This window comes from Anguilla rostrata, chromosome 15 (genome assembly GCF_018555375.3).
Source record: "Anguilla rostrata isolate EN2019 chromosome 15, ASM1855537v3, whole genome shotgun sequence".
Classification (NCBI taxonomy): Eukaryota; Metazoa; Chordata; class Actinopteri; order Anguilliformes; family Anguillidae; genus Anguilla; species Anguilla rostrata.
In genome coordinates, this window is record NC_057947.1 from 5,703,485 (window position 1) to 5,729,684 (window position 26,200).

General features: G+C 48.9%; 2 protein-coding genes across 5 annotated transcripts in view; one reads left to right on the forward strand and one right to left on the reverse strand.

The window, feature by feature from the left end:
* cpo (carboxypeptidase O) overlaps positions 1 to 26,200 on the forward strand; it is a 104,805-nt gene that overhangs the window by 63,029 nt on the left and 15,576 nt on the right. For 2 of the 4 annotated variants that reach the window (XM_064310664.1, XM_064310665.1), the window contains 8 exons: positions 15,691 to 15,763; positions 18,030 to 18,131; positions 18,462 to 18,566; positions 18,803 to 18,919; positions 19,033 to 19,129; positions 20,333 to 20,535; positions 20,645 to 20,729; positions 21,598 to 25,676. In XM_064310664.1, coding sequence (XP_064166734.1) covers positions 15,755 to 15,763; positions 18,030 to 18,131; positions 18,462 to 18,566; positions 18,803 to 18,919; positions 19,033 to 19,129; positions 20,333 to 20,535; positions 20,645 to 20,729; positions 21,598 to 21,902 — 1,023 coding nt within the window. In that variant the 5' untranslated portion in view covers positions 15,691 to 15,754 and the 3' untranslated portion in view covers positions 21,903 to 25,676. Of the gene's footprint in view, positions 1 to 14,221; positions 14,386 to 15,690; positions 15,764 to 18,029; positions 18,132 to 18,461; positions 18,567 to 18,802; positions 18,920 to 19,032; positions 19,130 to 20,332; positions 20,536 to 20,644; positions 20,730 to 21,597; positions 25,677 to 26,200 lie in introns of those variants that run through there. The other 2 variants (XM_064310662.1, XM_064310663.1) reach the window with 2 other exon arrangements.
* LOC135241108 (melanoregulin-like) lies at positions 3,384 to 10,613 on the reverse strand. The gene is made up of 5 exons (XM_064311246.1): positions 10,242 to 10,613; positions 9,445 to 9,598; positions 6,982 to 7,072; positions 6,669 to 6,832; positions 3,384 to 3,931 (listed from the first exon to the last, which is right to left on the reverse strand). Exons 1-5 carry the CDS (start codon positions 10,325 to 10,327, stop codon positions 3,857 to 3,859), a joined length of 570 nt encoding a protein of 189 aa, XP_064167316.1. The 5' UTR covers positions 10,328 to 10,613; the 3' UTR covers positions 3,384 to 3,856.

Genomic DNA, 26,200 nt, shown 5'->3' on the forward strand with positions numbered 1-26,200 from the left:
CTGCTAGCTACAGCCGGTGTGCTGGTTACTGCTAGCTGCAGCCGGTGTGCTGGTTACTGCTAGCTGCAGCCGGTGTGCTGGTTACTGCTAGCTGCAGCCGGTGTGCTGGTTACTGCTAGCTGCAGCCGGTGTGCTGGTTACTGCTAGCTGCAGCCGGTGTGCTGGTGACTGCTAGCTGCAGCCGGGGTGCTGGTGACTGCTAGCTGCAGCCGGTGTGCTGGTTACTGCTAGCTGCAGCCGGTGTGCTGGTGACTGCTAGCTGCAGCCGGTGTGCTGGTGACTGCTAGCTGCAGCCGGTGTGCTGGTGATGAGCTGGGAAGATGTCATCACTGTGTAATGTCATGACCTCAGGTTCTAAATTAATGCCATGGTTAACGACTCTCCTGGTCTCTCTCTGCTGCCATCAGAACATCAATATTGAAACCCCCCTGGAGTGTGTTCCGTCAACAGATGGTCACAGAACATTTTCTGGAGTGGCTCATGGGAGATGAAGTCTCGGTTTCATGAAATATACTAAACGGGCTCTGTTTCTGGAAATTCATCTCCCATCAACCACTCCGCAATGTGGATCATGTAAACTGATGTTTAGGACCTTCTGCAAACTCTTCAGTGAGTTGACCCAGAGAGAAACTGCATTCAATATATATGGATAGAACTACACTTTGACCACAGGATGAAACCCAAAAGGTTTTTTATTTTATTTATTTCAACAAATACTTTTGTCTGAAACGGGCAAAAGTTTTTGTTGAAGAGCACATTCACGAGGGGCTCTTAAAATCATTTTGCTGTTTCTTTGTTTCCTTGTTAAATTCTTAAATGTTTACAGCCACCAATGGTATGTCATAAATCAGTTCAGGCAAAATTCCTAACTGGTGAGGAGATGCAGTAATGGGCTCAGAGAGGCAGTTCTGTCCTGATCTCCGTTTAAAATGGAATGCACAAATAGCCTTTTATGGAAAAGAACAATGAGTCTGAAAGACGAAACGTGATGCATGCATTCAGAAGAACTGGGACATAAAATCAGAGTCCCCACAAACCATCTACTTTATGAAATGTCCATTGAAAAATATACCCATTCAAAAAACATGCACACACACGCACACACATGCACGCACACTCACTCACTCTCAACACAATGAGAAATGCGCATTACCACTGAACTCTCACATGATTCCAGAACACTTGTATTTTGCTAGAAGATTGCCACAGCTCTATGGCCCGGGTGGTCCTGGCTAGATGTTGGTCTCAGTCATCCTGTTTGTTAGGCATTAGGAAGGAGAGGAATGGCTGGCCTAAGTGATTAGTTTACGCTCTGTTTTAGCGTTTCCCGCCTGGATGAGACAGTTTGACATGTTTTTCTCCCAGTCCTGAGTGCGATGAAAGAAATCACTCACAGACTGTTATAACCCCCTTGCGCTGGTGTGTGCTGATGTAGTGTCTGGACATTCTCACACGCTGCATGTTCCTGGACAGAATATTATGTTCCTCACAAATGATCCTTGGCTTGGAATCATTACTCTGGGGCTCTAAATTTTTCAGAAATTAAAAGTTAAAAGTTTTTTCAAAGGGATGATGGATGGGGTCTTTGGGAGGGTGCTTGGCATACTGCGAATAATTGTCCAGCTGCTATGAGGGCACGGTGAACTCTGATTGGTCCAGATAAGTTGCTGATCTGTGAATGGTCAGGAGGAGCCAGTGAGCTGTGAGGGTTACACCCAGCCAGACAGGGACTCAGAAGGGGCCCCAATGTCAGCTGCAGTGTCCTTAGCTTCCCTGCTCTCTCTAGATTGGCCCGCCTACTGCATGCAGACTTGAATGGAGTAATACAAGTGTGTACACAAATGCACAAACACAGCTTCTGCACTTGTACTGCTCATTTAAAGGGGCAGAAGAGTCCCGGGCTGAAAGGGTTGGTACCCAGCACAGCTGTACAACACACGCACATACACTCGCGCCCGCACACGCCACACACACAGACGCACACGCACATACACTCACACATGCACACACACCACACACACCATGCAGATTTAACAAAAGTGCCTAACGCAGCCTTAAAAGAAGTGTTTATTGCACACAAACAGCAGATTTCACAAGTTCATTGTGTCCTTGTACTCACCCACCCATGTACACACTATGCCCACAGCTGTAAGCTACGCAGGTCAGCCCTGTGTTTACCTAATGTCACAACAGAGGTCGGGGTTATAGGTCGCCGAGAGTTTAACGGGTTTCATTTGGGGAGCATAGCCTCACCTGGATGTTTGACCTGAACTGTGACACGCAGATCCTATTCAGCAGGTCTGTCACACTCCATAAAACCCATTCAGTCCTGGACTGGACACTCCCTTTAGTGCACACACGGAGAGGGAAAGTGTGCTCCACACACGGCGAGTGTGATAATGCACACCCAATGAGAGTGTGAGTGTGTCAGCGTGATTGACACGTGATGAAAGTACGTGTGATCCGCCCTTGGCATGCGAGTGTGAGGCTTTGCTTTCCCTCTGTACTGTAGCACTGGAATCTGGCTTGTCTCAGGGTAAATGGTAAATGGACTGCATTTATATAGCGCTTTTATCCAAAGCGCTTTACAATTGATGCCTCTCATTCGCCAGAGCAGTTGGGGGTTAGGTGTCTTGCTCAAGGACGCTTCGACATGCCCAGGGCGGGGTTTGAACCGGCAACCCTCCGACTGCCAGACAATCGGTCTTGCCTCCTGAGCTATGTCGCCCCAGGGTTCAGGTCTGGTGCTACTGTTAGTGTTTCAGTGACTTGTTCAGTCTCAGTAAGGCTGTCGTTTCCAGAATGTTCTAATTTTTACAGAGTTTCCAGAATGCAGTCACAAAGCCAGGCAATGGGAAAAGGCTATACAGCCTGCTGCATTGTGCTGCCTGGGTATATAACAGACCCAGATGCCCCAACACTCTCTGCCCAATCCACCCTCTGCCCCCCCCCCCATTCTGCCACACAGATGGATTTAACAGGCTACACCGGCCTGTGGAAGTACGCACTGAAACTCTTACACTGACCTGCTAGAACAGATCAATTTACAGTACTGAGCAGAGTATACCATTCTGAGGAGAAACAAGTGTTCTTTAACCCTCTGGAGAATAATGTTACCTGTTTCTGTTGTTCTGCGGTTTTTATGTCGTCATTAACAGAAGATCTGTCCATTGATCCACAGCTTTTACAGTTTTTCTGAATTCTACTTAACCGTTTTCCCACGTTTTCTTAAAAGGCGGACATTACTGCTCTCTGCTGGTCAGAAGTAAGAATTACATGTGCATATGGCAACCCAGTAGCTCTTTGGTTTGTATGTAGTGTGTGTATACCAAAACACTGCTATGCTATTTTTACAGTAAGCACTGTTGAATAGGAACCAGTGATTATTTCTCAGTATTCACTTTTATTTTCAGCTTTTAAATTTGTCTTCCAGCAACAAAAAAAAATACTAAGTTAAAAAAAAACTAATATATGTTACAGAATTTACATTTTATATGGACTGCATTGCAGAAATCATGGAACTCTTAAACAACATCTCAGAGCCATATTGTAGGTACCATTTGTTTCCATAATCCACTTGGTGCATCAGTAGTTCTGATTGCGGGTATAGTCGTCAGGGACTGGTCAGCGTAAGAAGTCGTCTGGCAGCCCTGTAACTGTACCTGTCTGAGCCTATTAGCCTCGCATCAGGCAACATTCGTCTTCTGAAATTAGATAATATGTACAGCATTATAACGCATAAAGCTACAGACAGATTTATTTATTCTCTCTCTCTCTCTGGCGCACACACACAGACACTCACTCACACACACACACACACACACACACACACACACACACACGCTCACACTCCCTCTTATCCGGTCTTTGGATATTTCTCCTTTGCCAGTCTGACGAAGTCTTCAGCGCTGTCGAGAGATACCAGCCGATCCTGCAAAATTATTATGTTATTATATTATAAATGAGGCACATGACTAGAAATATTTCTTATAAACCATTAACCAAACACATGCTTACAAATATTAATTGTTGCAGATGACAGTAACGATAATAAACATTACTTACAATAAATTAGACAATTTAATATGTCATTCTCAAACAGAAATTGTAATTTAACAAACCCATGTTATTTGATACAATGGCTTCATGCGATTTTGGATCTGCTGATTGTACAGGACAGAGGGGAGGTTTTGTAGCAGGGCTGTGCTGGGTTGCACAGGACAGAGGGGAGGTTTTGTAGCAGGGCTGTGCTGGGTTGCACAGGGCAGAGGGGAGGTTTTGTAGCAGGGCTGTGCTGGGTTGCACAGGGCAGAGGGGAGGTTTTGTAGCAGGGCTGTGCTGGGTTGCACAGGGCAGAGGGGAGGTTTTGTAGCAGGGCTGTGCTGGGTTGCACAGGGCAGAGGGGAGGTTTTGTAGCAGGGCTGTGCTGGGTTGCACAGGACAGAGGGGAGGTTTTGTAGCAGGGCTGTGCTGGGTTGCACAGGGCAGAGGGGAGGTTTTGTAGCAGGGCTGTGCTGGGTTGTACAGGACAGAGGGGAGGTTTTTAGCAGGGCTGTGCTGGGTTGCACAGGGCAGAGGGGAGGTTTTTAGCAGGGCTGTGTTGGGTTGTACAGGACAGAGGGGAGGTTTTTAGCAGGGCTGTGCTGGGTTGCATAGGACGGAGGGGAGGTTTTTAGCAGGGCTGTGCTGGGTTGCACAGGGCAGAGGGGAGGCTTTGTAGCAGGGCTGTGCTGGGTTGTACAGGACAGAGGGGAGGTTTTTAGCAGGGCTGTGCTGGGTTGCACAGGGCAGAGGGGAGGTTTTGTACCAGGGCTGTGCTGGGTTGCACAGGGCAGAGGGGAGGTTTTGTAGCAGGGCTGTGCTGGGTTGCACAGGGCAGAGGGGAGGTTTTAGCAGGGCTGTGCTGGGTTGCACAGGGCAGAGGGGAGGTTTTGTAGCAGGGCTGTGCTGGGTGCACAGGGCAGAGGGGAGGTTTTGTAGCAGGGCTGTGCTGGGTTGCACGGGGCAGAGGGGAGGTTTTGTAGCAGGGCTGTGCTGGGTTGCACAGGGCAGAGGGGAGGTTTTTAGCAGGGCTGTGCTGGGTTAGACAGGGCGAGGGGAAGGTTTTGTAGCAGGGCTGTGCTGGGTTGCACAGGGCAGAGGGGAGGTTTTGTAGCAGGGCTGTGCTGGGTTGCACAGGGCAGAGGGGAGGTTTTTAGCAGGGCTGTGCTGGGTTAGACAGGGCAGAGGGAAGGTTTTGTAGCAGGGCTGTGCTGGGTTGCACAGGGCAGAGGGGAGGTTTTGTAGCAGGGCTGTGCTGGGTTGCACAGGGCAGAGGGGAGGTTTTTAGCAGGGCTGTGCTGGGTTGCACAGGACGGAGGGGAGGTTTTGTAGCAGGGCTGTGCTGGGTTGCACAGGGCAGAGGGGAGGTTTTTAGCAGGGCTGTGCTGGGTTGTACAGGATGGAGGGGAGGTTTTGTAGCAGGGCTGTGCTGGGTTGCACAGGGCAGAGGGGAGGTTATTAGCAGGGCTGTGCTGGGTTGCACAGGACAGAGGGGAGGTTTTTAGCAGGGCTGTGCTGGGTTGCACAGGGCAGAGGGGAGGTTTTGTAGCAGGGCTGTGCTGGGTTGCACAGGGCAGAGGGGAGGTTTTGTAGCAGGGCTGTGCTGGGTTGTACAGGACTGAGGGGAGGTTTTGTAGCAGGGCTGTGCTGGGTTGTACAGGACAGAGGGAGGTTTTTAGCAGGGCTGTGCTGGGTTGCACAGGGCAGAGGGGAGGTTTTGTAGCAGGGCTGTGCTGGGTTGCAGAGGGGAGGTTTTTAGCAGGGCTGTGCTGGGTTGTACAGGGCAGAGGGGAGGTTTTGTAGCAGGGCTGTGCTGGGTTGCACAGGACAGAGGGGAGGTTTTTAGCAGGGCTGTGCTGGGTTGTACAGGGCGGAGGGGAGGTTTTGTAGCAGGGCTGTGCTGGGTTGCACAGGGCAGAGGGGAGGTTTTGTAGCAGGGCTGTGCTGGGTTGCACAGGGCGGAGGGGAGGTTTTGTAGCAGGGCTGTGCTGGGTTGCACAGGGCAGAGGGGAGGTTTTTAGCAGGGCTGTGCTGGGTTGTACAGGACAGAGGGGAGGTTTTTAGTAGGGCTGTGCTGGGTTGCACAGGGCAGAGGGGAGGTTTTGTAGCAGGGCTGTGCTGGGTTGCACAGGGCAGAGGGGAGGTTTTGTAGCAGGGCTGTGCTGGGTTGTACAGGACTGAGGGGAGGTTTTGTAGCAGGGCTGTGCTGGGTTGTACAGGACAGAAGGGAGGTTTTTTAGCAGGGCTGTGCTGGGTTGCATAGGGCAGAGGGGAGGTTTTGTAGCAGGGCTGTGCTGGGTTGCACAGGACAGAGAGGAGGTTTTTAGCAGGGCTGTGCTGGATTGCACAGGGCAGAGGGGAGGTTTTGTAGCAGGGCTGTGCTGGGTTGCACAGGGCAGAGGGGAGGTTTTGTAGCAGGGCTGTGCTGGGTTGCACAGGGCAGAGGGGAGGTTTTGTAGCAGGGCTGTGCTGGGTTGCACAGGGCAGAGGGGAGGTTTTTAGCAGGGCTGTGCTGGGTTGCACAGGGCAGAGGGGAGGTTTTGTAGCAGGGCTGTGCTGGGTTGCACAGGACGGAGGGGAGGTTTTGTAGCAGGGCTGTGCTGGGTGGCACAATCGGCATGCGTTACCATGACGAAGAGATATCTGTCCTGGGCGCAGTATCCCGCAGGGAAGAGGCTGGACTCCGCCCACAGGGCCTGCAGCATCTCCGCGGCGACGGCCAGGTTTCCACAGTCACTCGGCGTGCCCTGCCTGCTCACCATCAGCAGCCCGTCCACCTCCCCCTGGTAGCCTACGGCAACGCAGCGCGCATATTCACACACACCCAGCAACACACCGACAGGCTAACGGACATAACGCACTGCAAGCCTGTCGAAGGACAGGTGAAAATATGCGTTGAGAGGGCAGAGAGAAGGCGAGCGATGGATGAGTTTGTCTTACCCAGCTGCAGCAGGATCTTTCTCCAGCGCGTGCCGACCTCCCGCTGGGTGTATTTGAGAGTGTGGATGTCGTAGTTGAGCTTCTCCCACTCCTGAAACAAGAGACCAAGAGGAAGGGCTGAGCCCACAGCCTTCAAAAGCTTTCCTTCCTTCAGCAGAGTTCTGTGCATCAAATGGAATGCTGCACTGTGCTGCGTACAAATTAGTTTTATAAAAAAAATTTACACATTTTATATGCAAGTTTAAGTTGGGAATATGTTTAATAACTGGTCTAAATGTACAATAAATCTAATTGGAACAGTTGGAAATTGTGAAGAACAACAACCAAAAAACAAACCAAAAAAAAAAAAGATGTATTTTGCGTCTTGGCTGGAAAAAAAATACAAGCCATTTCCAAAATTGAATTTAGCCCTTTCTAGAACTTTCACATGGTTCCGGAAGGCTGGCCTGATGCTCCAGAATTGCGGCATGGTTCAAGGACTCTGGCGGGGTTCTGTTCGCTGTCTGAACGAGCAATCTGCAATGAGTCTTGCTAGTGCTGGCCAGGGGTCTGTGCAGGTCACAAAGTCAGAGGGAATAGAACCTGCAGCACCACATGTCCCTGCTTTACCTCTGTGTGCATCACTCTGTGCTTGGTTATACAGTGTTGAAACCGTGCCTACAGGGAAATGGGACTTTACCCCGTCAACAAAATCGGGCTCCAAAACATCCTTATTGGGTTACCTTATATTCACTTAGTAAGTCAATGAAGAGCATGTGGTCTACAGCCTGTTCACTGAGCAAAGCAGGAAATGGTTTATTAACATCACCGGCATGTAGGAAACTGGCCCACATGCATGTGGAATGGGGCTCAGTAGTGCTTCACCCTCAATGCCTGCTCTGCAGTGAAACCGTAGCACATACAGGTAGACTGAACTTTCACACCAAGAGGCCATTTTGTTTCTGTAAAGAGTTACTGGCCATGTGATTGCTGGCCATGACATCACAGGCTGCTGCTCAGGTATAAAAGCACGCATTAGCGAGGCCCTAAAATACCTGCTGAAAGAAGTGTGTGGAGTTACACCAGCTGTCCCAGTGTGCAGTGTGTGAGGTCACAGGACTGTACAGAGAGTGTCTCCATTTTCCTTCACATGCACTTCCTCACTACATTTCCCAGACTCGCACTCTTCCCATACCTCAGTGCCACCTGCACTGTCTGTTCCCCATGCCAGTGCCCGGTAATTGAATTGGCCAACAAAACAGCATCACATGCCTGTCCTCACAGGCGGCGTCTGTTTACGTGGAATGCGGCTGGACGTCTGCTTCCTAGCAGGTTATCAGAGGAGCACTACAGAATTCCACACACGTCTACTTCTCTTTTCTCTCAAAGATATTGTGCAATATCGCTTCACGTGAGACTTCTGCGCCCCTCACGGTTTCGGTCATGCGTGAGGATGGGTATGTGTCAGTACATACAGTAAGTGAGAGAAACTTGTCAACACATGCATGTGACCTGCACAAGCGTGAGCCTCCTCCTCACTTTCCTGTTTAAATGACCTAATCCCCTGATTCAGTGGAGACAAATAACCAGATATATGCAGTCAGCATATAACAGCATACTCTGTGTATGTGTCTGTATGCGTTCTTGTTTGTGTGTGTGTGTGTGTGTGTGTGTCTGCATGCGTTTTGTTTGTGTGTGTGTGTGTGTGTGTGTCTTGTCCTGCATTGTGCTCTGCTGGGTGTCTTCTGTTCCTGTTTTGTGTCTGTTCAGTGAGTACCGTTTGTCGTCAGTATAACAGTCTTGTGTGTGTGTCTGCATGCGTTTTGTTTGTGTGTGTGTGTGTGTCTGCATGTGTTTTGTTTGTGTGTGTGTGTGTGTGTGTGTGTCTGCATGCGTTTTGTTTGTGTGTGTGTGTGTGTGTGTGTCTGTGTGTGTGTCTGTGGTTGTGTGTGTGTGTGTCTGTGTGTGTCTGTGTGTGTCTGTGTTGTTGTGTGTGTGTTGTGTGTGTGTGTGTGTGTTTGTGTGTGTGTGTGTGTGTGTGTGTGTGTGTGTTTGTGTGTGTGTGTGTGTGTGCGTGTCTGTGTCTGTGTGTGTGTGTGTGTGCCTGCCTGCCTGCCTGTCTTCTCTGTCACACTGTCTGTGTGCCGAAGCTCCCGTGATTACGCAGGTCCCCCAGCTGTAATGTTTGAGTGTGGTGGCGGGGCGGCGTGAGTGCTCCTCTCGAGCAGGAGAGGTCTCAGAGAGAAGGCCTCCTTGTTTCCAGTCATAGGTCTTGTGTGCAGTTCATTTCCCAGACATTCCAGGAATTAGAGCACCATTAATTTTACACAATTACTTAAGGAGAAACCGCAGCTCTCACCATGAGATTTACCCACCGAGCTTGCACGAATCTTACAAGTGATTCTTCTGGAGTATGCTTAATTCACTAAAATTCAAAACCTGATTGATCTGAATGGATTCCGTCTGACAGGTACAGGTGCTCACCTCTGTGTCCTTGTCCGCCTGGTTCCTCATCATGATGAAGGCACGCAGCTCTCGGTCAGATTGGGGTTCTGTGGCGGAGCTGGGGGCCCGTGAGCTGGCCCACACCGCCCGTTCCGGATCCTGACTCTGCTCACTGGCGCTGAACATGCTGGTCCTGAGGGGGGCGCTCACGCGTCACACCCGGCACACATCTGACCGAAAACGCCAAACTCTGGCCTCTGCACCCCCAGACATTGTGCAGGGGGACGGGCAGGGGTGTGGTGCACTGTACCAGATAAGGGTATTTGAACCTTCTGTGGCGCTACAATCAGGTCCCTACCCCAGTCACCCCCCCCCCCCCCCAAACACACAAAGAAGCAGGCTTAATTGCTGAGTTAAAGAATTACTGGTGATGCAAAAGATGACGGTGATCATTATATAATTTATGATGGTTCACCTAAGTGTAATTTAACTATTATAAATAATATTATAATCATTGTTAACCGGTTATCTTTAGTGGTTTTTTTGGTCAAAGTATTACTCAAGGATACACAGATACAATCCAGATTTACCTCTTTCACTGGTACTTGAGTCCACAATAATTTTGATTCCTTGATTGCAGTCAAAACCCTTCCAATTTTCGTCTCGATTATTTGCTAATTTTATTAAAATGCTTTAAAAAAGACATAAAAGGAAAATGGAGATCTAAGATTTAAGAGGACAAAAGTACATGACCTTATGCTTATTTGCATCCAACAGTTATCTAAACAATAGTATCAACACTCGGTCGCGTGTAACTTTTGAACCCAAATCCGTACCTTAATATTGCGTCCTTTTCTTCGATTTCCTGCTGCACGTGACATCTACAGCAGAACACTGCGTAAAAGACGTCCGTCAACCCCATCGAGCTACCGGTCGTTCGGCAGCATAAGATCGGTTTCAGAAACTAGCAGTTCTCAGCTGTACCGCGCGACGTCCATCTGTGCCAGCTGACCGGGCTGAGGCGCGCGCTGAGACTTTCTCCGATCAGGGGCGGTGACACTGGGGAGCTGCGTGCGGGAAGAGAGGAAACGCTGGAGATTTAGAAGATTTTTCAAGCTAATCTAAAAGTGTGAATAAACGGTACCAAATAATGTTTGATATTTATATTTTGATATTTATTTTATTTTAAGCATTGACCCCATTTCTAAATATATTTAAAACTTGCAGCAATGTCTTTGGAATATGTATTGTAATCACCGGTGAATTAGTGAATTATAATTCATAGCATAAGAAATGTTCTTGACAAGTTCACTTATCTGTATCGCTAGTAAGGCATTAATTTTAATTACTTTGCATACACACATGGCCAAAGTAGGGGCGATTTTTTACTGTCACGGTATCTTGACAATTCCATAAGCTTACCAGTAACACGTGTTTTGTTGACTATTGGCATGGCTTTGCAGAGCCTGTCCAGGGGTGCCACCATGGTTTTGGGCCCCATGAGAACACCCCAGCACAGCAAATCCTATGTTCTAATGTTTTTTTGAGGGCCCCTGTCAGCCAGTGCCCTTGGAATCGTCCGAACTTCCACCTAATTAAAACAACATTCCGCCTAACTAACGAAGTTGTGAAGAGCAAATATTTTGCAACAGGTGTATTTAATTATTATTTGTATTATTATCGGAATGTAATTGAATACATTCTATCTTGTGTAATTAATTCTGACAGGTTTGGTCCTCGATATTTGTTGGTGTGTCAGAGCCATAGAGTCTATCTATGGTCACCGAGCTGATTGGCGGAGACTGAAGTAGCCTCTCTTTCACTCCCTTCCGCGCGACTCACTCAGTCACTGGGAAAACTTATCCACGTTTTTACTGCCACCTCCTGGCTAATGTGAGATTTGCAGATGCTTATTATTTGGAAGTACATTTTTGTGCCTTGCATTTAAAAACCTGTTATTTATCTTTCAATCGATATGCAGTACAATTACCACAAAAGGTGGTGTGTTATGAATCAATCTCACCCAGCCTTGTTCTATTACATTATTACATCTTCAGTCACATGCATTGCAATTAGATGCATTATTAACAGCCTGGTTAATTATTTTATATCAGGAATACAGCGATCAGCCGTTGGAAAGAACTGCTATCACATGGTGTGTCTCAATAATTTATTGGGGCGATAAAGCCCAGGTTCCTAGTTCTGCTGAATGTTTTGTACTCCATATCAATGAACTGTGACCCCTGGTGTTCTGGAAGAATTGGTGGAATAACACTTGACATATATTTGCTGTTATTGACTGGGTAGTTCTGTTTATAATTACAGGTGGGACACGACTGTCGGATCGTTTTGTAACCAAAATTGCTTCGGTAAATATCGGCTGTATAAGGAAAGGCCAACTTAATGAAATGCAAACTGTGAAGTCTCGTGTGCTAAGAAAATAAATATGTTGCTGATAGCTAATCTCCTTGTAATTGTAAATCTTATGATGAAGATTTTAATATCCTGCCATGATCCTGTTATGTAAGTCATAGATTTTTATGCATAATTATATGTATTTATTATTATTTATGGTCAAGCTGTAAGGTTTATGGGTTACATTAGATTTCTTTATGCTGTTGAAATAACTCCAACAAATCTTGCTTCAAAACCAAATCAAAACCAAGTCTTATTTTCTGCTCAATTTGAAGTCAAGTCAAGCAATACTTTGCTGTTCCATTCTATTAATGTGCTTATTTTGGTGTCTTAAAAAGACAGTCAAAATACGCAATGTAAAAATGTAAAAATACCACATCAATGCAACAGCACTGAGTTAATTCTCATTGTGAAACGTTGTGGCTTCTGGAATACACACACTTGCAACAAAAAATACACACAATACGGCCGCCTGGGTAGTGTGTATTTTTTTTTTTTTTTGCCATTTTCTCCTATTTTCTCCCCAATTTAGTCGTTATACCAATTCCCTGTGTGTATCACAGTCCTGGTCAATGTGCTATCCTCTGTCGGTCTTGGGAGGGTGTAGACTACCACATGCCTCCTCCGATACATGTGGAGTCACCGGCCGCTTCTTTTCACCTGACAGCGAGGAGTTTCACAGGGAGAGCGTAACGCATGCGGAGGTTCACGCTATCTCCCCCAGATCCCCTCCCTGCTGAACAGGCGCCCCGACCAACCAGTAGGAGTCGTTAATGCAATGGTCAGGATTCATACCCTCACCGGCTTCCCACCCGTGAACACTGCCAGTTGTGTTCGTAGGAACGTCTGACCAAGAGGTACCACTGCAGGGGATTGAACCCGAGTCTCTGCGGTGGTAGGCGAGTGCTTATACCTCTACACTACCCAGACGGCCCTATTGTGTGTATTTTGTGTTGCAAGTGTGTGTGTGCTGCTCCCCCATCACAGATCACCAGTTGTGGGTCACCCCTATGTGATCTGCCACCATAGAGCAGCACTCCTCCCATCACACACACAGGCCTGTGACTGTAGCACACCGTGCCATTGGAGGGCCAGTGCCACCCAGAGGAGGGGTTTATATCTGATAACCAGGTGCCTCTGGGTGCCTGGAGCTTTGCTGGCGGAAACCAGAGTCTCTGGCTGACCTGCACCCACCCTGCCTCGGGAACTATCTCTGAGGAAGTCCTCCCTCATTCTTTCACAACCCCCCCCCCCCCACACTCCCTTACCGGAACAGCCCATCCAGTGGCGTGTGAAATCAGTCCTGTCACCTGCTGTGAGTCTAAAAGTAGAGGTCTTTTTACCACACCCTATGGAACTGACGTAGCTGCCTGGAAACAAAACTAATCTGGGAATCTTTCGACACTATTTGGATGACATTATTCCATTCTCGAAGCCAAGTTTAGTAGTGAGCGCCTGTGCGGTGCTTTTGGGCAGAACTGAGTATTGCCTTTGACTCAGCTGAATGAAAGTTATTGCCCCTCTATCACAGAGATAATCACTGATTGGGTGATGGGAACAGAGTGTAGTAAACAGCTCTCATTCTCTCCACTAATTTTATGCACCTCACCCTTGAACACACACACACACACACACACACACTCACACACATTTGTACGCACGCACATATACTCACACACATGCACACTCACAAAATGTGCTTTTATATGACCAATTCTTAAAATGCCAAATAGCTTTTTTTTTTTTTTTTCCCCCCAAGATTTTGAGCCTGGCAGGAGATTCACATTCAGTAAAACTCAAATCCTGTTTTGTCAACATAAAGCCTACAACGCTGTGGTGATAGTCCTTCACAGACTCGAGCAACGTGTTTAAAATGAGTACTTTTTGCTATATTAGAGGGTTTTTTTCTTTCTCTTCATGGATTATTTGAATCAACAGGCTAGCTGAGTCGATGTTGATTAGCCCTCCCAAACTTTGTACAAAGCACTGGTGTCTCCAGAATATTGAGTTCAATTGAGCGAAACTGCAATCAATTCTGTGTGTGTGTGTGTTTTGTAGTACTTTTAGTCACAAATGTGTCATTTTATTTTCTAAGTACAGCGTGTATATAAAAGTTTAAAAAGATTTTTGATATGCCCCAACTCAGACTCTAATCCTCAAGTAGCCTAAATATCAAAGCAAGTGTCCAGGACCTGTTGGTAAGCTGCATTCATGTTTAACTACAAGACGACGGGCTATTGCATGCCTGTGGGGGGTTGAAAAGAGGGTGAAAGTGAATAATCAGCGTACATCGCAGATAAGATTGTGCGTCCAATCTTTATGGCGGTGGGAGGAGAGGGGTTATGATGAGGTGAGGGGCGGGGCTGAGCTGCGTGCTCACATTGGTCACGCCTGTTGACCCTTTTAAAAGCGGAGGCGAAACCCCCGAGTCGGTGAGCGCCGTAGGTGGAGAGCTGGAGTAGGACTTTAAGTAGGACACTGTGAAGTAAGCACGGCCATGCTGGGTTCTGCTGGGCTGCTTGTGTTGGCTCTGTTCCTGCAGGGTGGCTGTGGAGCTTCATACAGGTGAGTGCTTCCCTGCAGCTACGTCATGAAGAGTTTACCCACAGGGTTCAGACCTTTGGTTTTCCATGCAGAGTGACTAACCGTTATATATTTAACTTATTTTTTATCCTCGTGAAGATATGATCACACATCTAGCACTTTCCAGTGGTTATGGTTGTTTTCTAGTGCTGTGGGTGTACATGTGTGTAACAGTAGGGGGCAGCGGAGTGCCGTAAAGAGACCTTCCACTATACTGCGTTGATGTCGAAAAAAAGAATTGTTGTTGACGTCATTTTCTTTCACTAGACGACTGGTCAGCCCCTTATGGCAAGTTCTTTTTATTTACATTTATTCACATGACCGGAGACGCATTACAGATGTCTATGGTAGTATGTATGAGTCAAAATGCTCATTTCAGATATCTCAGATTAAATTTTGTGTCGCAAGACTGAAGTTACTGTTCGACATTAAGTTTTAAAGATATCTACAATTCAGTTTTGACCATCCAAAACGTGAATTCCAGACATCTCAAATTAAATTATGACTAATCGTAACTCAAATTTTAACATTTTAAAAGGTATTTTGATGAGGTATTCGTATCTTGAATTATCGTTCTTACTAGTCCTTTTATAATAACAGGTATCTTGAATTATAATTCCGACTGGTCGCATTGTATGACTAGTCAAAGAAATTCAAAGAACGAGATGTGGTATGTCGTCACACAGACATAGCTATTCCACAAATAAAGTAAACATTTTAGGTTTATCCAATGATAGCAGAACTATGGCAGTCGAAACTCAATCGAAATAAAATTAATCAAAGAAATCTGTGGTATGGGTGAAATAAAATGCATGGAATTATTTCCATTCAGAAAGCGCAATCGAAACTCAGAGTACTGAGGACGATTATCCCAAAATAGACCTAAATGGTTGCGAATAAAGTTGGGGCGGACCACTCTTATGATGGCTCACATTTGCCACCTGGTGGTGGTTGCGAGAACAAGTAGATGAGGGAAAAAAGTCAATTTGCCTCTGGCGGGAAGTTCTCTCGGTGCTGCAGGGCAAAATGAAACGACAAACCGCTGTATCTGTGGGTTTGCAGTTATAATCCTACGATAGCTGTGTGTGTGTGTGTTACAGTTAGGTCATACAATAGCACTGTGGGTGTGTGGTCAATTACAGATGCACTGTAGTGCTGTGTGTGTTGCTGCTATTTTCTCATAGTAGTCTATGTGTGTGCGTGCGCATGCTGGTGTGTAGTGCTTACTGTTGAATGTGTATAGCTGATGCTTAATTAACCTTTGCTACTCTGTACTGGTGTTTGTAGAGCTGTGGAGAATGGCCAGCAGGTCCTGCAGCTGGACAAGTACAACTACACCACGTACCACCCTATGGATGAGGTGAGAGAGACCGTCCCCCTGCTCTCACGCGCAGTAAGAGCCGAGAGAGACCGTCCCCCTGCTCTCACGCCCAGTAAGAGCCGAGAGAGACCGTCCCCCTGCTCTCACGCCCGGTAAGAGCCGAGAGAGACCGTCCCCTGCTCTCACGCCCAGTAAGAGCCGAGAGAGACCGTCCCCCTGCTCTCAGCCCCAGTAAGAGCCGAGAGAGACCGCCCCCCTGCTCTCACGCCCGTAAGAGCCGAGAGAGACCGTCCCCCTGCTCTCACGCCCGGTAAGAGCCGAGAGAGACCGTCCCCTGCTCTCAGCCCAGTAAGAGCTGAGAGAGACCGTCCCCCTGCTCTCAGCCCCAGTAAGAGCCGAGAGAGACCGTCCCCCTGCTCTCACGCCCAGTAAGAGCCGAGAGAGACCGTCCCCCTGCTCTCACGCCCGGTAAGAGCCGAGAGAGACCGTCCCCCTGCTCTCACGCCCGGTAAGAGCCGAGAGAGACCGTCCCCCTGCTCTCAGCCCCAGTAAGAGCTGAGAGAGACCGTCCCCCTGCTCTCAGCCCCAGTAAGAGCTGAGAGAGACCGTCCCCCTGCTCTCAGCCCCAGTAAGAGCCGAGAGAGACCGTCCCCCTGCTCTCACGCCCAGTAAGAGCCGAGAGAGACCGTCCCCTGCTCTCACGCCCAGTAAGAGCCGAGAGAGACCGTCCCCCTGCTCTCACGCCCAGTAAGAGCCGAGAGAGACCGTCCCCCTGCTCTCACGCCCAGTAAGAGCCGAGAGAGACCGTCCCCCTGCTCTCACGCCAAGTAAGAGCCGAGAGAGACCCGTCCCCCTGCTCTCACGCCCAGTAAGAGCCGAGAGAGACCGTCCCCCTGCTCTCACGCCCGGTAAGAGCCGAGAGAGACCGTCCCCCTGCTCTCAGCCCCAGTAAGAGCCGAGAGAGACCGTCCCCCTGCTCTCAGCCCCAGTAAGAGCCGAGAGAGACCGTCCCCCTGCTCTCACGCCCAGTAAGAGCCGAGAGAGACCGTCCCCCTGCTCTCACGCCCAGTAAGAGCCGAGAGAGACCGTCCCCCTGCTCTCACGCCCAGTAAGAGCCGAGAGAGACCGTCCCCCTGCTCTCACGCCCAGTAAGAGCTGAGAGACCGTCCCACTGCTCTCGCGCCCAGTAAGAGCTGAGAGAGACCGTCCCCCTGCTCTCACGCCCGGTAAGAGCTGAGAGAGACCGTCCCCCTGCTCTCACGCCCAGTAAGAGCCGAGAGAGACCGCCCCCCTGCTCTCACGCCCAGTAAGAGCCGAGAGAGACCGTCCCCCTGCTCTCACGCCCAGTAAGAGCCGAGAGAGACCGTCCCCCTGCTCTCACGCCCAGTAAGAGCTGAGAGAGACCGTCCCCCTGCTCTCACGGCCATAAGAGCTGAGAGAGACCGTCCCCCTGCTCTCACGCCCAGTCAGAGCTGAGAGAGACCGTCCCCCTGCTCTCACGCCCAGTAAGAGCCGAGAGAGACCGTCCCCCTGCTCTCACGCCCAGTAAGAGCTGAGAGAGACCGCCCCCCTGCTCTCACGCCCGGTAAGAGCCGAGAGAGACCGTCCCCTGCTCTCACGCCCGGTAAGAGCCGAGAGAGACCGTCCCCCTGCTCTCACGCCCAGTAAGAGCCGAGAGAGACCGCCCCCCTGCTCTCACACCCAGTAAGAGCTGAGAGAGACCGTCCCCCTGCTCTCACGCCCAGTAAGAGCTGTGAGAGACCGTCCCCCTGCTCTCACGCCCAGTAAGAGCTGAGAGAGACTGTCCCCCTGCTCTCACGCCCAGTAAGAGCTGAGAGAGACTGTCCCCCTGCTCTCACGCCCAGTAAGAGCTGAGAGAGACCGCGCCCCTGCTCTCACACCCAGTAAGAGCTGAGAGAGACCGTCCCCCTGCTCTCACGCCCAGTAAGAGCTGAGAGAGACCGCCCCCCTGCTCTCACGCCCAGTAAGAGCTGAGAGAGACCGTCCCCCTGCTCTCACGCCCAGTAAGAGCTGAGAGAGACCGTCCCCCTGCTCTCACGCCCAGTAAGAGCTGAGAGAGACCGTCCCCCTGCTCTCACGCCCGGTAAGAGCTGAGAGAGACCGTCCACCTGCTCTCACGCCCGGTAAGAGCTGAGAAAGACCGTCCCCCTGCTCTCACGCCCAGTAAGAGCTGAGAGACCGTCCCACTGCTCTCGCGCCCAGTAAGAGCTGAGAGAGACCGCGCCCTCTCCGATGAGTGGGCTGTCGCTGCCGGTCTCACTGTGCAGCTGCTTGTGTCTTGCAGATATTCACGTGGATGGAGCAGGTGGTGAAGGCGAATCCAGGGCTGGTGTCCTCTCAGGTGTACGGCCAGACGTACGAGGGCAATAATATCACCCTTTTGAAGGTAAGTTCAGCCCCCGGGGGGGAGGGGGAAGGGGGAAGGGGGCTCTGTATCCCTGCATTCGACACATGGGTGGGGGACATACAGGCATGATGGGATTTAAACCCGTCAGCCAATAAGAGGCTCCCTTTTTGCTGGAAGCACGAATCTTTCAGCACACACAACAGTGCGCACGGTTTAGACCCTGCTGTGGCGGCGTCTGGCCTTCACGCGGCTGCACAGCGCCAGGTTTCCCCTGGGGACACGTTTACCTGTGACGCGCAGCTGTGCAAGCTGGGCGACGGAGTCAAAACGAGTGTTTGGCATGGCAGCTGTGTTCCTGTTGCCTCCCAGATCGGCCTGGAGTCCAGCAGTCGGAAGAAGGCGATCTGGATGGACTGCGGGATCCACGCCAGGGAGTGGATCGCTCCGGCTTTCTGCCAGTGGTTTGTCAAAGAGGTGAGGGGCGTGGCCAGTGAGGGGCGGGCGGTTTTGCTTGGCGCCGTGCCGGGCAGGGCTAATAGGGAGGGCTGTGTATTGGTTGATGCATTTAGGCTATCGGGTGTGGGGATTGGTTGGCGCAGTGGGAGGTGGGGCTATTGGAGTGCGGCAGGGTTGCGGGGAGGGGCGGGGTCTTCGCGTCTCCCCGTGTCCCTGTCGCCACCTCACACTCTTTCACGCTCTTTCAAAAACAGATTTTACGGACGTACAAAACGGACGAGCGCCTGAACCTGGTGCTCAGGAACGTGGACATCTACGTCACTCCGGTGCTGAACGTCGACGGCTACCGGTACTCCTGGGTGAACGAGAGCGTGAGTCCCTTTCTCCTCTGGGCTTTCGAGTCCCATTTTCTCCGTCCGAAGATTTTGGCGGGAAAAGCTGGGCCGTGCGACGGTTACCGACTTCTCGGCTCTCACCGTTTCAGACCCGCCTCTGGAGGAAGACCCGGTCGGCGTCCCGGGAAGCCGGCTGCACCTGCTACGGCACGGACCTCAACCGCAACTTCTACGCCAACTGGGGCAGTGAGTTCCCTCTGCGTTCCCCCGACCGTGCGATGAACCGTCCTCCCAAATGCCGCTAAACATACGTGAAAATGTGCTATTCGGAAATGCGCTCGTTGAAACGATAACGTGCTCACTATTTTTCGCTTATTCTATTCGCTTTAATTCAGTGGTGCAGTTAATAATTACATTACATTACAGGCGTTTAGCAGACGCTCTTATCCAGAGCGACTTACACAACTTTTACACAGCATTTTTACATTGTATCCATTTATACAGCTGGATATATACTGAAGCAATTACGGTTAAGTACCTTGCTCAAGGGTGCAACGGCAGTGTCCTTACCCGGGAATCGAACCAGCGACCTTTCGGTTACAAGCCCAGTTCCTTACCCACTGTGCTACACACCGTCCTAATAATAGTAATAGAGTTTAAAATGTACAGCTGCAGTACATCAAACTAGGTGAGCATTAGGGGCCATTGAGCTGTTACCCTGCATTGCACAGCCACATACTGTACGTCATTACTGTGTTCTCCGTATCCATAACTATATGCCATAAAGAATAGTATTTTTTTAACCTTCATGCTACACAGGTTTTATCTGTGGGCAGCATTTCTTAATAGGTACCTGTAAAAGTGTGATCTGTTTTTTCCCTGTTATTTGATTAGGGAAAGAGAATAAAAAAATTGCCACATTGAATCAATAGCAGTCAGATGGATTGCACCATCCCATTTTTGCTTGTACTAATTTTCAGTTTTCATTGGATTAAAGATGTGCAGTATGTGATGCTTTGAAGTTATGTGTTATTGCAGGAACTCGGTCATCCACTATCAAACAAAAATGTTTTTCTTAATAAAGACGGACGTGAAACTCTCTCTCTCTCTCTGTCCCCCTCCCTTTCCCTCCCTCTCCCTCTCTCTCTCCCCCTCCCCTCCCTCCTCTCTCCCCCCCCTCCCTCTCCCTCCCTCTCTCTCTCCCCCCTCCCTCTCTCCCCCCTCCCTATCTCTCTCCCTCTCTCTCCCTCCCTCTCCCCCTCTCTCTCTCTCTCCCCTCCCCCCTCTCTCTCTCTCCCCCCTCCCTCTCCTCTCTCTCTCCCCCTCCCTCCTCTCTCTCCCCCCCTCTCCCTCTCTCTCCTCCCCCCTCCCCTCTCTCTCCCTCCCCTCCCTCTCTCTCCCCCCTCTCCCTCCCTCTCTCCCCCCCTCTCTCCCTCTCCCTCTCCTCAGTGGTGGGAATCTCCAGGAACTGTTGTTCTGAGATCTACTGCGGGCCCGCGCCGCTGTCGGAGAGGGAAGCTGTTGCAGTGACCGAGTTCGTGCAGCAGAGGGCCGAGGACATCCTCTGCTTCCTCACCATACACTCCTACGGGCAGCTGATCCTCGTACCCTACGGGCACCCGCAGATCTCGGCCCCCAACTACGACGAGCTGGTGAGCCTGGGGTTGAGAGTCTGAGGCGTGCGTGCGTGTGTGTGTGTGTGTGTGTGTGCGTGTGTGTGTATTTACCTTCTCGCGGTGCGCATCTCCCTGTTTCCTGCAGATGCGGGTTGGTCTGGCGGCTGCTGAGGCGATGAAGGGCGTGCATGGGATGGTCTACACCGTGGGCACCTCCCCCGACGTCCTGTGTAAGAACACTCTATCATAGGGCTTACGGTGGGCAGTTCAGACCGGGTAGACAAGGGCTTTGTGACATCACTCTGTGCACAATGCTCTGCATTACTGTGCTCCTCAGTGGGCTGTGCTCTGAGCATTACTGTGCTCCTCAGTGGGCTGTTCTCTGTGCATTACTGTGCTCCTCACTGGGCTGTTCTCTGTGCATTACTGTGCTCCTCAGTGGGCTGTTCTCTGTGCATTACTGTGCTTCTCAGTGGGCTGTTCTCTGTGCATTACTGTGCTCCTCAGTGGGCTGTTCTCTGTGCATTACTGTGCTCCTCAGTGGGCTGTTCTCTGTGCATTACTGTGCTCCTCAGTGGGCTGTTCTCTGTGCATTACTGTGCTCCTCAGTGGGCTGTTCTCTGTGCATTACTGTGCTCCTCAGTGGGCTGTTCTCTGTGCTTCTCAGTGGGCTGTTCTCTGTGCATTACTCTGCTCCTCAGTGGGCTGTTCTCTGTGCATTACTGTGCTCCTCAGTGGGCTGTGCTCTGTGCTCCTCAGTGGGCTGTTCTCTGTGCATTACTCTGCTCCTCAGTGGGCTGTTCTCTGTGCATTACTGTGCTCCTCAGTGGGCTGTTCTCTGTGCTCCTCAGTGGGCTGTTCTCTGTGCATTACTCTGCTCCTCAGTGGGCTGTTCTCTGTGCATACCTGTGCTTCTCAGTGGGCTGTTCTCTCTGCATTACTGTGCTCTTCAGTGGGCTGTTCTCTGTGCTCCTCAGTGGGCTGTTCTCTGTGCATTACTGTGCTCCTCAGTGGGCTGTTCTCTGTGCATTACTGTGCTTCTCAGTGGGCTGATCTATGTGCATTACTGTGCTCCTCAGTGTTTCTCTCTGGTTTCAGACCCGAATTCGGGTTCTTCGCGTGACTGGGCGCGGCTGACGGGGATCCCGTTCTCCTTCACCTTCGAGCTGCGGGACAAGGGCCAGCACGGGTTCCGTCTGCCGGAGGAGCAGATCGGGCCGACGTGCGAGGAGGCGTACGTCGGAGCGCGCTCCATCATCGGCTATGTCCACGACAAGGCCTTCAACCTCACCACCACCACGGCGACCGTGCCCGTCACCACGCCCAGCGCCGCCGCCGCGGCGACCGGGGCCCTGTGGTCCGCGCTGCTGGCCTGCTCTCTCGCCACCGCCGCCCTGCTGTAAACTAGCAGCATTACGCGCGATGGCGGCCGTGCTGTGAATCGCAGGAAATCGCTCTTATTGCCTATAACTATATTATCGCTACGTAATCGAAGGATTACAGTGTGTATATTTTTTACATGATTATTTATCTTTCATGGCCTTTTGGGGGGAAACTGCCCACATTGGGCACAAGTTTAAGATAAGTTTTGATATTTAAAGATCTGATGAAATGGTTTTTTTTTTAATTTAAAAGTTATGCAGTTGTGGACTGTGTGCGTGCGGGTGTGTGCACGCACGCGCATGTGATGTGTGTGTGCGCGTGTGATGTTTGCATTTGTATACATGTGCACAATCAACCACCATGAACAGTTCACTGCAAGTGGCACACAATCTAGAATAGAGGTTCTCAAACTTGGTCCTGGGGCCCATTGTGTGTGTTGAGTTTTTTTTGTTGCCAATGTCTTGGTCAGTTAGTTAATCTATTTTTCAGTATTTTTTTCTTGAAACTTCAATGGAAGCCATGCCGACTCGGTTATTGTTTTTCTTTGAACTCTTCCTTCTCTGCCAGTGGTTTGGTTTCAGTGACCAGGAGGCCACAGCAATTAGGTCTCCACTGATTTGACTTCTATAGGCTATAATTTTAATCAATTAAAACACGCTGCCTCTTTCTAATTGTGTGTCATATATCACCTTAGAGAGAATGAGTTGATCTGACTGATCTGAACTTGAAGCCTTTGGTAGTAAGTATACGTACACAGGACAGAGTCTGAGAACCCCTTCTCTGGAAATGAAGATGTCCTGCATTTCCTCTGTTTTACTGCAGGGTGCAGTGTTGCTCTTAGAAGGCTTTATTTTGGCACATGATCTCTGCGAAGAGCTGGTTGTTTACTGATTTCTTTGTTGGAAAAGCAGACTGGTTCATTAATGCTCGTTTGTTTTCTTTTATTTTGCTTATTCTGGAGTTTAACAGTCTCTAATTACATTGTTCATCAACACAATCCACAAAATGGCCCTTTCTCCCTTATGCAATTTCTCCAAGCTTATCTCCAATAATGTGCAGATATTTAGCTTATGGAGAAAAGGTCTGGTTCTGCTTGGGTTGTGTCAGTTCTGTTCTGGTTCTGATGGGGGTCAGGGGAGTTTACACTCTCAGATGTAAAGGTGCAGTGGAGGTACATTTTTTTTGTGCAACAATTCTTTTGTTCTTTGGGAACAAATTTCCCAAATGTACCCAGAAAGCACAATCATGCTCTGTTTGGGTGCTAATAAATACCATTTCTCAAGCGAAAAATGTGAAGGATACGACTTTATGTACCTATAGGGTAGCACTGCAGTAGCGAGAATTTGTACCATTTTGAGCACTTTTTCTTACCTCGTTTTATGAGAGTGTAGGTTCTTCTCTGGACCTGGGAATGCTGTTGTGGTTCTGTCAGATTCTAAGTGCCAGGAGCCGGCTTGGCTTCAGCCCAGTACCGATTCTCCCCACATTAAACAGCACTGCATCTACTCGAGCCGCATCTGCACCCCTTTAAATTGAATGCTTCATTTAATTATCCATGGCTGATACAGGATTGATGATTGCTGATGGTGGAACATGCCCTTATTGACTGTGGCCACTCAGAGCCTTTTGCTTTACTTCCGTGGCTCTACGATGCCAGTGATCCATGTTCTACAAACAGCATGTTTCTTTTGTGCAGTCCATGTGACACCAGCTGTGACATCATTTCCTGAACATGTGACTGGGGAAAAATAAGGGTGTAAAAGATGATATGTTTTATCTGTGAGATAAATCCTGTGATTTATGTAGATTGCATGGTGTTGCGTTATCTCTCACGGTTCAGCTCGTTATCTCTGTGTGCAGTTGATTGCTGAAATGAGTCTCTGCCACGTAGCTGATTGAATCTTTTCCACATCGGTGGAGCATTTTGAGTTTTGAAGTAGGAAAAATAGCACCGTGCGATCTCATCACCCTGCCGTTTGGATCAGATGATCTTTGTTGTAGACTGACGGCAGAGAAGCTTACACAACGAGGCCATTACTGGACACCAGTACAAAGTACTGGGCGTGAGATGTCAGGAAGGTACTGGCTGTACCAGTTTCACCATTAGGAAGGATTTGTGATTTGACAGTTAAAAGAAGCGAGGCGAAAGGAAAGCCTCTTCAGCAAATGCTCTCATGTTGTAATGTTCTGCATGAATAATAATAGCAGTAGCAGTATGGTGGGGTTGAATAAAATAGTTCCCAGAGTGGCTTCTAGGAAATACAGTGGATGAGATTCTAATCTTCATGGTTTCATAATCCATAGTTACTGCAGTAATCCTCAGCATTTCCAGACCAAAGTGATAAATGAATCCCTCTGCTACCGGTAACATGATTTCGGCATAGTGCAACTATACTGTAGCGATAATTGTATACACTAATCCACTATGAACACTGCTATCTCCACAGAATCTGCGTGGATTTGGGTAGGCTACATAAATTAAGTATTACCATTCCAACATCCCAGATATTTTTGTTGGCACGCCATGAAAGGTTGTCTTTTCTGAGGAAAAACAGGCTTGGACCATTTCATAGTTGAAGCCATTGCTGATTCTGCACCTCCCTTGGATGATCTGGATTTCATAGTAATCTCTGGCATGAAATTAAATAGTTACTAATAAAAACCTTAGCAAAGATGAGTCTCACCTCTTTGCCAATGTCAATATGAAAACTCCTTAAATCCTCTCCATGGAAGAAGTCAAGTGTGATGTGGATAAGAAGAAGTTGGCAAAGCACACACACACACACAGAACTGCATAAAGAAGGCATTTAACAAATATATGCCCAATATAAAGAATGCATAACATCCCACACATGACAATCGCTTCCATTATTACACTGGCATATGTTTAACAGGATGATAATTAGGTGGGGAAAGATATAATTTCTGTCAGGACTGGGCTCCCAAGTGTATTGTTTTTACTCTGTCTGCACGCCTGTCCTTCCATCACCATGGAAACCACAGTGCGCGCAGATTAAAGTACAGAAGAGCACAGTCACATGCTACAGGTGGAAGGTGTGCTTTCTCACTACTGCTAACAGCATGAACTCTGAAGCGCACACGACAGCATAGGAGCCAAGGATAACGTCAACAGACTAGCCGCAGGAAACAAGCCTGTCCCTATGTTACATTAGGGAACTACGAACTGCTACCTCAATACTAATGCCATTACTGCTACCACAACGTGAACGATTTTACTTGTAATATTAGCCTGCTACCACTACTCCTAATGCTACTGCTACTGCTAATGCTACCACTAGCCTAATTTTATTACTACCATAACTGAAACTATTAATACAATTAGCCTACTACTACCACTAACAAGACTGCTACCCTTTCAAAAAAAAAATTGCTACAGCTACTGCAAAGTTGTACTGTAGTTGAACTGATGAACTTGTCATTTGCCATCGTAACTTGTCATAGAACGTCAGAATAACGATTCTTAATTCTGGACGATTTGGCAAGAGGAAACTTTGTAAATAAGTCTGTAGAAAATGCAAAATAGAAATAACCTGCAATTCGTTTAAAAATAACCAATTTTCGTGTCAAATGATAAAGTAATATTTTACGCTTTAATCACGTGAACCAAATGTTCCTTACAAAAGAAATTAGGAAACACCTGTGCTTCATATTACGCCCCGAGGTGCTTTCGCTGTAAAATCCCAGTAGTTACATACAGGCTCGTGATTGCTGTCTGCAGTTGGGGCGTCAGCGAAGCGTGAGACGATGGCGAGTCCTGCTGTGTAATACTGGGGGTAAGTACCAGTTTTCTTTTGGTTTGCATTGTCTCCCACAGGCACATACGCAACAGGGTTTACAGCTCGTTAGGTGTAGGTAATAATGAACCCCACACAGAAGAGAGTGCGGTTGGGTGTACGCCGTAAGACAATGAATCAGTATAATTAATTGGCTTCTTTTTTCTTCTTTTGCAATTAATTTATTTTTCTTTTTTTCCCAGTCGAAATGTCCATACGAAGACCCATTCCGCTAGTACCGCGCACCAAAATAACGACATAATCATACACAAGCATCTGATGAAAGTATCGCGTTTAAAATGTTATGATCTGTAGAAAAATTCTATCGATTTTAAATTTATCTTTACGTGGAGGAACACTACAACGCTTTCCAATTGCGTCAATATCAATTTAGGTGAGCAATACTGTGAGTGAGTTGGAACCGCTAGAGGGCACTGTGTTCCTGCTTACCTAAAGCTGGTGAAACTTAACGTTCTGAATATTAACACTCATATCCTGTTAGCAGTGGACTATAAACTAAGCGC

Bases quoted from the DNA above. Each gene is read 5' to 3' on its own strand.
- LOC135241108 (XM_064311246.1), bottom strand. From the start codon at position 10,327: ATGGGGTTGACGGACGTCTTTTACGCAGTGTTCTGCTGTAGATGTCAC. The intron at 7,073-9,444 runs GTGAGCACCTGT...CTCTTGTTTCAG, and splicing joins AGGCGGACAAGGACACAGAG to GAGTGGGAGAAGCTCAACTA. The intron at 3,932-6,668 runs GTAACGCATGCC...ATAATTTTGCAG, and splicing joins ACAGATATCTCTTCGTCATG to GATCGGCTGGTATCTCTCGA.